The sequence below is a fragment of the Branchiostoma lanceolatum genome, chromosome 15, assembly GCF_035083965.1.
Source record: "Branchiostoma lanceolatum isolate klBraLanc5 chromosome 15, klBraLanc5.hap2, whole genome shotgun sequence".
Classification (NCBI taxonomy): domain Eukaryota; kingdom Metazoa; phylum Chordata; class Leptocardii; order Amphioxiformes; family Branchiostomatidae; genus Branchiostoma; species Branchiostoma lanceolatum.
The window spans coordinates 17,162,770-17,173,468 of NC_089736.1; the positions used below are offsets into that span (position 1 = coordinate 17,162,770).

The 10,699-nt window shown below is 40.2% G+C and overlaps 1 protein-coding gene across 4 annotated transcripts in view; it reads left to right on the plus strand.

Moving 5' to 3' along the window:
- Positions 1 to 1,805, plus strand: part of LOC136420666 (collagen alpha-3(IV) chain-like) — a 34,731-nt gene extending 32,926 nt beyond the window's left edge. For all 4 annotated transcript variants that reach the window (XM_066407711.1, XM_066407712.1, XM_066407713.1 and 1 more), the window contains one exon: positions 875 to 1,805. In XM_066407711.1, the coding sequence (XP_066263808.1) occupies positions 875 to 1,165 (291 nt within the window). In that variant the 3' untranslated portion in view covers positions 1,166 to 1,805. The remainder of the gene's footprint in view (positions 1 to 874) is intronic.
- The last annotated feature ends 8,894 nt before the right edge of the window (positions 1,806 to 10,699 follow it).

A 10,699-nucleotide genomic window follows, 5' to 3' on the forward strand; every position in this document is an offset into this window, starting at 1 on the left:
AAAGAGAAGTCACTTCATTAACTTCGCCTCAAAGATTATGTTTTGTCAGCGTTCGTGTGTGTGTTCTTCCTTCATTCTGGGTACACAATAACACAATGCCTGGATGGATTGTCTTGATACTTGGTATGTGGGTGGGTCCTATTGAGACCTCGAAATAATTAGATTTTGGGCTCTATAGCGGCTTGCTATGGTGCTGCAGCGGAACTTCAAATTTTGATATCTCGTGTTCTGAACATGCCATGGTCATGATTTTTAAGTGTCAGATAGCTCTCGGTAGGGAAAGTAAGTCCTGTAGGTTTGGGCCCCCTAGCGGCTTTTAGAACTACAGGAGCCGATTATGTTTCAAACTTCAACTCAAGAAGGTGTTGACGGATCGTTATGTTTTTTTATGTGTAGTTAACTTACGGTATGATTTACATAATCATATGCTTATTATGCAAATCAGGATATACTTTGCATAATTAATGAGGAAAGTTTATAAATCAGCTGCAATTCATTATAGGACTCTCAAAGATGTGACATGTGTGACTGAGAAAGAGAGGAATATCGATAGATATCAATATGGCAAATAAGACCTAATTTGCATGAATAATGAAAATATACTATAATTCCATAGTAAAGGATGGGAATTTCATTCGTGTAACATTGGGAAGGTAAGTGAATGATGACGTTGGCATTTATCATGCATACGAGGGCCTCAGTTACATAATTCATTAGGAATGCTTTAATAGCCTTCTTTGCTAAGCTAAAACTTTCATAATTTCAACACCTTTTTTTGGATAGAGAAGATGATCGACTGATATAGTTTAGGCAAGTGTGGACTTCATTTGCATACTCAATGAGGAAATTTACTATATTTTTCTCTTCTATGCAGCACTCTGAGTCCGAGGGGATAGGGGGCGCTTTTCTGAGCATCCCGAGCAGCTGCTTGCAGACCTATCGAGAGGACGCCGTTCTGGAGTGTAACAGTGGCACCGCATCCTGCCAGCTGGCCCACGGACAGTCCCGGATGTGGCTCCGCACCAATGACGAGAGAGTAGAGATGACGACACTTCCGCCGTGGTTGTACGAGGCGGTCGCACCAGACGAGCCCAGCCAGGTTGCTGACGTCTCCAATGGTTACGTCACTGGTATCAGCCGCTGTAGCGTCTGTATCAAGATATGAACAAGAATATAACAATGCTAATGCACACTAAAAACAATAAAAACCTTTAATGAGTACATTCTCACTGGATTGTTCAAGACCTACACATGTAAGTGCCAGTCTTTGCCAAGCATATATCTTTAATAAAATATGATTCAGAATGTCAATGTATGTGAACTTCATTTCACAAATGTTCCATCTAAAGCAAAATAAATGTTAAGGTGAGGTGAGGTATGATTAGAATAGCTTTGAATATCGCGTTTTAAACTTTTGATTTGTCTTCTATATAAGCTTCTTGTTTTTGTCTTCTATATAAGCTTCTTGTTTTTTGTAATCTACATTGGTAGGAAGCAAAAGTAGTTTTTTATAGCTCATAAGGCTTTTTCTTCAATAGAATGCATGGTATGAGCAATATTGAGCAATATTTGGAGGCGATTCTTATCTTAGTATAGTTCAGGTGATATGTGATTATATTTGGGTCTATGTCATAGATAATTCGTGGCTAGCTTTATCATTTAAACATGTTCACTTTTTTTCTTTTCCCTTTTTTAATATATTTTTATTGATAGTGATTAGCTACTGTTATGTATTGTGACATTGTTTAACGTCTAGATAATACTTTTTTTCATACATCAACATTAAACTTTGAGTGAGTATTGCTTCCTGTATTCCGATTCAGTCATTTCCTTTCGGTCATAATCAATTTTCATTTGAGTGTGTGTGTGTGTGTCTGTTTCCGCAAATTTGTAGTCAGCAATAGCTGTGAGCTAATTTCGGAATTGACTGTGATGATATTTGGTTTGTGAATAGGTGTTGGGAAGACAAATGTAAGTAGCGGGGATGCTAGCGTTCCTTCTTCGGATCTTGCTGGCGGGGTGACGAAGATTACGGGACCGTGACGGAAGGCAAGACACAACGTAACAAAAACGTTCTATGGCAACACTTACGTCACGGCAACACTACACATTCCTACACAAAGGACAAGGTCGATTTTGGCAGCACCAAGTAATGCTACGGTCACCATTGCACCGGTGTCCGTAAAGGGTGTAGTCCCAGCCAGGCCCCGAAGACAAATTTGTCCCGGTGGACTGCCGGACACCAGCAGGATACCACTCGGGGTTCTCATGATTAGCTCACGGCGTCTATTTGTTACCGAGCCCCGTCTTGATTTTAACTCCGGCCGTGTTAAAAACTTCCAGGCGCCCGGCCGTGCTCAAAAATAGCCAGGTAGCTGCTGTGTTCCCCGTCGTTTCTTTGTTCAGTTATGCTCTTTGGAAGATGTTGACAATAACAGCCCTGTAGTTCCATAGAAAGCTGCTAGGGTGCCCAAACTTACACCACTTCTTCCTTACATCACAAGCTATCAGCCACCGAGACCACAGCACGTCCAGGTACGGAAACCAGGGCCCAAAATCGACCTTGATCTTTTCTTCCCCACACCTACTCACATACCAAATATCATCGTAATCCATTTAGAGGTTCTTGAGTTATGCTGCCTACAAAAATCCGGAAACACAAACAAACACACACACACACACACACACACACACACACACACACACACACACACACACACACACACACACATGTTTCTCCTCCTCCTTCTTCAAGTTCTTCTTCTGTCAAATCTTCAAATCGATTAATCTCTGTCATTTTTAGACCAAATGACCTGACATTTGGCACAAAGGTAGTATAGGCAAATACCCCCGGACGTGTGTTTTTTTCGATATAGACCATTAAATTGATCTTATTGCGATTTTTAGGCTATTTTTTACCAATGTCGTATATCTTGGCCCCCTGCCCCCTGGTATTTCAACCGAATGACCTCAGATTTGCTATAGATGTGCCTTGAACAAATATCTAAAGGACTACATTCCCATTTTTGGCATATATCTCTTCAAAACGATTTGTTTTGGGCTTTTTTCGACAATATTTGCCACTTCTGTCACTTTCAATACTACATACAGTGTTGGAAGTGACAGCCAATGGTAGCACTGCATCTCAAAATGCGACCACCTGCTTGGCCAATTGAGTTAATCTATTTATCTTGCATATATGGCGCAGGTGTGCTAGTATTCATACCAAATGTGGTATGGGAATGCCTAGGACATGTGCTTACATGGCTTTGTTCACTCTATTTTTAACAAAGATACACATCTCCGGTTCCTATGTATGTCAAACCAATATGATGTGAAAATTGGCTGCCTTGGTCATGTACACAGGCCCTCATTCAAATGTTTGGCACACATGTACAGCCCTTCAAAACGATTGTTGAAATAAACAATTTTTTCGTTATTTTCAATCCAAAATATATACTCTTGAATCATCCATTGAAACATAGGGATGTCAATTTTTTTTATATTTCACCCATACTATGGCTGAAATATGTTGTTTGTGGTCATTTCCTTCTTCTCCTGTCAAATCTTCATATATATAATTATCTTCGCCGAGAAGATTATGTTTTTGGTTACGCCAGCTGCGGGGTGGGTCTGTATGTATGTGAAGACCATAACTTTAGAAACCTTTGATGGATCTTCATGATTTTCGGTAGGTGTGTGGTGGTTGTGAAAAGGAAAGTCATGTTCGAAAATGGTTCACCTGACGTTTTCCAACAGTACTGCAGCGGACTTTGCATTTTTCTGTGTTAGTTTGTATGTAGGCAAATAAAGTGACGGAAACATCAATGGATCTTCATTTTGGTACGTGAGTAGCGGTTGTGGGAACGGAGGTCAAATTCAAAAATGGTTCCCCTGGCATTTTCCGTCTGTACTGTATCGGGTATTGTGTGTATGTGTATTTGTATGTCGCCAAGATAACTCAAGAAGCTGTGAATGGTTCTGCATGATATTTAGTGGATGGGTAGGGTTTACAGAAAGAAAGGTCAAGTTCGATAGTGGGCCTTCTAGCCGCTATTTAAGGTACTGCAGCCGAGCTTCAAAATTTGAGGGCATATTTTTGCAAGCGCTATGATCATGATTTTTGTTTGGTAGATAGTTCATGCCACAGGAAGTAAGTTGTGTAAGTTTGGGCACCCTATCGGCTTGTTTGGAACTGCAGTGGGTGTTTTTGTTTTGACCTTCGGACATGAATAAGGGGTCGACAGATCGTCGTGGTGTTTGGTATGTAGAGAGCTCAGATAGTGCTTTATATAATCAACGACTAATTATGCAAATCAGGAGCTAATTTGCATAATTAGTAAAGAAACTTTGTATATTCGTTGCATTTCATATTGGGACTCTTAAACATGTGACAGTGTCCCAGTGAACAGGTCATATAAACAAATGGCCTGCAAAAGTAGGTCATATAAACAAATGGAGCACAGCACTGCTCTCCAAGCAGAGGTGTGTGTCCGGCTGGTTTTTCACGTGTTCAGTTTAGGCATTTTTGTCCAAAACACGTTGGCGACATACCGAAAAGGAGACAAAATAGAAAGCCCGACAAAAACACCTAAAAACACGTCAAAAACCAGCCTGCTCTGCTTGGAGAGTACACTGCTCCAAAACTGCACCACTGCTAGATACGTAAAAGTCACATTTACTATATCTTTCAAAATGTGTATGATATGGAATAAATATTTATTCTATTCATATACAGTAGAAGCCACTTAATTGCACCTCGGATTTACATTTAACTGCACCAAATCCCAAAATCCCAAAATCCCAAACCGTTCCCATTCACTGTATTGTTAGTGACTCCGCATATCTGCACGGCGCATGGTCACCAATGCCGGGTAACTGCACCAAAATGTTTCAAAAATCCTCGACAAGTTAATTAAAAAGGTGCGCTAAAATCAGCAAACGCGGTACAAATGAGCCGATAAGTGTCTATGTAGAGGCACAATACCGCCAATATGTCTAAAATTGTTTTCACTTACAAAGGAAGGTGGTCTCCATTGACAATCACGTTGATAGTGATCGTATGGGAGGTCCTCGGCGGGTCCCGGGGCGTGTCATCAGCATAAAGAGACGCACGCCTGCCAAAGGCGGCATTGCGCTTTGACAGACAGCATGCTGTACTCAATAAAGATTGGTCTCTACCTGTACACTGTCTTATTACTGTGAATGTATTTAAGTTCGCGGGGATTTGATTTCGCGTTAAGGATGACATGGGGTGTTGTCGGCGGTTTTAGGTTCGCGGCAGCGCTATATTCACATACTGCTGCTGGCGCTCACTGATTTCACTCACTGTGTCCTGAGTTATCTTTCCTGAGAATTTGAAATTTACTGTTTAATACATAAACGTGGACCTAACAAGAGGTGGAATCTACGGTGTTACCGCACTTTACCTGTATAACGAAAGCTTTCTAACATCTAAATGCGTACTAACAAGTTCATACAGCACACCGAGGTTTATAAACTATTCACCTCCTGTATGATACAGTGTACTACCGGTCCAGCTGGGCAATTTTGCATAATTGCACCAGCCGGATAATTGCACCAACTACGCTGGCAAATGGGGTGTGCAGTTAAGCGGATCATCACTTTCAACTTACGACACTGCAATATCAAACCTTTGTGGCTCGTATCATATCAACATACAGACTCATATTTTTTCATGACCAGTTATAACATATGTCAGCACACTACACACATATACTAGTCCTGTACCGCCAAATGATTTTTATCCCTATCTAGATTGCCCCCCCTCATAACTTCCAAACGACATGGTGTACGATCAAATTTGCGAGGGGTGATATTAAAGCATGTAACGTTGGGTAACATAAATTCGCGGGGTACTTAAATTCGGGATTTTTCGAAAACGGGGTATTTAGGGATATGTGCTAGATGCAACATCAGTAATACCGCTAGAAATGCAAACTTGACAGACTAACGTATTCAGAACACTGGCTGAAAAGCTTCGATAACCATGCATTAGAAGTTGGCGACGTCAAAAACTCTCCGTCCCTTATTGTCACAGTCTGAGGGCTTCGTGGGAGAATTATGCTACATAGTTGTTCGCTGGTTTATAAGACAAATGTCACATCCGCTTCCTGCTCAACACAATTATTTACAATACAACTTATTAGAATCTCTTTTGCTAACCTACAACTGAACTCTAAGTCTGATTAATCATCAAAACGCCTCTTTGTTGCTACAACCAATGGCTACGGCACTACGGTGAATTTTCCCGCCGCCATATTCGTTACCCTGAATCCTGCTATTCGGCAGACGACAAACGTTTGCGAGGAACACTTTTTTGTCCACATGTTGTGTGTGATAGTGGACTAATGGCGATATTTTCCTCAAAGTTTGCTCTTAGCACAAGCAGAAACACATGGACATAGTAGTATTACCATTTCTACGGCATCCAGCTAACGCCCCGATGAATAATGTACAAATTTCCATGACGGTGGGGATCGACTTTGAGTAACGTTCTACCGACTCAACACACGGGTTGTTCCCGGATGCCTGATGTGTGCGGTACGGCCGTTTTTTCGTGTATTTTTTTTACTTGGACACATCTATATCCATAGCACTCTCCTCAAGCCAAGGATGGAGCGAATAGCTGCTGTATAAAATGTAATTAGCGGTAAGATATTCAAGACGAATCTTCTCTCCCGAATTAATGTTCACCCCTGTCCGACAGCACCGTCATTGTGCGTGCGGCGGACGGTAGTTTCAAGTTGAAATACTATGGTGTCAGCACGACTAGAGACAAAATCTACCATATATATGATTAGTGCAAAGATAGTACATGATACTGACAGAATAATAGAAAAAAAGGATGGTTTATTGTTCTGCTAGATTGATTTCAGTCAACCATTATCGGAAAAATCCCGAATTTATGTTACCCAACGTTACATATTAATCACTACCCATAATAAGCCTTGATTATTTTGCGAAGATAATGTGTTCGTGGAACTCTAGTTATGTATACTATGATAAATTTCGTTCTTCCCTGGGGTTCATCTTTTTTAATTCAATTTTGAACTGGATTGATTATGTGCAAGAGTGTATTTTTGAGCGGATATCTTTCGACTGGTCAAGTTTACATGGAGATGGCACTGGAATATTCCATTCTTGCAACGGGGAATTCTTTGATTATCTATTTAAATTTTGAGCTGGAGTGATTATGACAATGGCCATATGTTAGCAGAGCTATACTTTGGGTACCTCAGGTGAAGAAATACACAGCGGGAGTTTCGTCACCACACGCCATATTCGCACGCGCGTGTAAAACTTCCCGTAGCGCGATGTTGGCACGCGCGTGTATTGCTTCCCGTAGCGCGGTATTCGCACGTGCGTATAAAGTTTCCCGTAGCGCGATGTTGGCACGTGTGTGTATAACTTCCCGTAGCGCGATGTTGGCACGCACGTGTATATCTTCTCGTAGCGCGATGTTGGCACGCTGGGCGCCCGCACAAAGAACCGTTGACACGCCCGCACAAGGAATGGGTGACATGCGCGTGTATTCCTTCCACTAGCACGATACTGACACGTGGGTGCCTCCCACCAGTCTTAAAACGCTGTGTGTCTCGTGTTATTATCAATTCTTTTCGACAGACACAAGATCTACGGACAGATTTTCAACGCCCTAACCCTATGTTGGCACGTGGGGCGCACATACAATGAATCCCGATAACGTGTGGTTCAATTTACCAGACAAACTCATCCACCGTGCGAGCACAAGATCTACACGGGGAATTTGTCAGTCGGCACCGCACACACCAGGTAATAACGTGGATTTCTTCAATTTACCGGACGAACGCACGTACCGTGCATACACGCGACCCACTGCAATATTTGGCTTAGAATATTTGTCAGGGTAAACATCCAGGATTACATTTCCTTCCATATGCCTTTTTTTTTACTTTGGATTATCTAAAAGTGGTATATACTCTGTGGTTGTTTGTTATGAACCGTTTGTCATGCGCGTACAGATGATCTACTGAGCGAGCATTTACCGGTACCTGTATCGGTACTTCGCTCTGCTAAATTGGTAACAAAACTATGTCAGTAATTATAAGTACATTGCTATAACACAAGATATAGTAACAAAATAAAACTCATACCTGCACATCTTTAGCCACGCAGCTTTGCTGTATTCCTTGACCGCTGTGCGCTGGATGGCGTCTAATTTGAAAGTGACGCGACTCTGTTTTAGATGCTAATACATATGCGCGCATGCGCGCTGCTCCTACCCATGCGTAACCAAGACAACCAGGATACAGAATTTGCATCACAATGCGTGTTCCATTCAGTTGTAAAGTGTGCTTTCTCTTTGAATGTTACTGTAGTACTTAGATAGATGTTTTTTTTATTCAAAATAAATGATAAAATAAAATAGATTGATGTTTGACGTTCATAAACGTATCACCATGAGCCATTTCTATATATTGTTATCTTGCTTTCCTTCAATAACAAAAAGTTTTGTTGTACATGTTCTTTGGAAAGTAATTTTGTTATACACGCACCACTCAACTTTATTACACAAATTTCGAACGGAAAGTGTCCGAAAATTTAGTCGGAGTTTTTTATTCAAAATAAATGATAAAATAAAATAGATTGATGTTTGACGTTCATAAACGTATAACCATGCGCCATTTCTATATATTGTTATCTTGCTTTCCTTCAATAACAAATAGTTTTGTTGTACATGTTCTTTGGGAAGTAATTTTGTTATACACGCACCACTCAACTTTATTACACAAATTTCGAACGGAAAGTGTCCGAAAATTTAGTCGGAATTTAGCAGCTTTACACACGTCATCGCCAGGCGATCGTAGCAAAGAATACTAGTATCATTGCGTCGCTAACCATTACGGCAAGCTGACAGATCTTTCAATGTTCGGCTAGTCATACTTTTAAAACTCAGTAAGAGTGCAACTAAACGATCAAACACATTGGCCTTATAACCATTTTACCGTCTTTTTTATATCTTTTGGATGAAAGTGTCAGCAAATTCAGCGGGAATAAGGCAACTTCACACACACTGCCGATTGTAACAAGGACTATCCTAGCGTCACTAATAAAAACCGTTACTTTCGTCGTTCGTGTAAACTAACACATTTAGTGGTAAAACTTTTTTTAAATTTTTTTCCAAACTTTATTCAGATAAACAAAAGATACAATACAGAAACATGAAATAAAGTAATACAGTTGTACATACGCTGACAAATGAATAACTTGCGGCCACAATCAATTGAAAACAAGGTATAACGATTCCCATGTCTTATTGTGTTAACCTATTTTGTTCCGAAATGTTGCAATCTTTTCCTCCAATCTGTATATATACTTGACAAAGGAAATAAATCTTTGGATGGATAGATTATGAGTCGCGGTTTTTATATATAAATATTTTTCCTAACAAGATAATGACATTTGAAATGACTGGTGTTTCGCTTGATAAGTTCCCCAACAATACATTCAATGGGTTGTTAATGTCTAAGTAATGTCCCGTTGTGAAATTGTACCATGTTTGCATCTTTTTCCAAAAAGAGAATACAATGTGACAGTTCCAAAATAAATGTTTCGTTGTTTCTTCTTTCTCCCCGCACAGGGAACATTTCGAAGTAGTTTTGATGTTCCAAATATGCAAAATTCTATTTGTGGCAAGAAACTTATGTAAGAGTTTGAATTGGAATGTCCTGCTTGCAGAGTCGATAGTAATTTTGTAAGGTAATTGAAATATCTGTCTCCAGGGGAGAGTAATGTTAAAATCGTCCTCCCAATACGAAAGTGGTAAAACTTGACATGATTGACTATCTCCCTTTGATAATGATAGATTAACTGTAGTAACGTTGTGTGTATGTGTGTGCGCGTGTGTGTGTATGGATCTGCTATAACATATGGTTTATCCTAACACTACATTCGAATCTTCCGGTTTCTACTAACAAGCTTTTAGTATAAACAATGATATGTAAAGTACTTGACATAAATTTAGCACTGTTTATCGAATGGCATTTAATACTTACGTCCAACCTCTTCTATGTACTGGGTTTCCTCCCTTCGTAACAAAACAAACTATGATCTAGAATACACATCTCTGTCTGGCCATTTGCATCGACGCCAACGTCGCGTCCTCCAAGTGAACAAAGGCATTGTCTAAGTACAAACGTCGTGTCATACATTCTATTCTAACGGATAATAAAGGCATTTCCTTTATCAATTCATTGTTACCCTTTGTTATGTACATCGCACAAACAGAATGCCTAAATGTGGTCGTCGGTTTGTGAAAGCCGCTCAATTTTTATCTAGCTTTGTGATTATTTCGACTACGGTAATTTTTTCTTAGACACAGGATTTGATTTAATTTCATTGATTTCGTTTTGTATTCGACTCAGTGTTGCATACTATAAGTAACGTATACAATAAAGGTCTTCATTTATTTATTATCAGCACCTGGTAACTTACCTTTTGCCATGCGTAAGCATGCCGATTTCAATTGTCAGAAGAAGAGTTTCCCACGCCGTTTTGCTGAGACCTCTCCTCTATGAAGTCCACGTTCTGACGAAGTTGTGTATGTTCTGCCTGCCCTGCGTTGCGTTTGTATCTAAACCGTTACCTTCTCCTAACTCAAGTTGTGGTCGGAATTATGGTTTTACTAACAGTGACA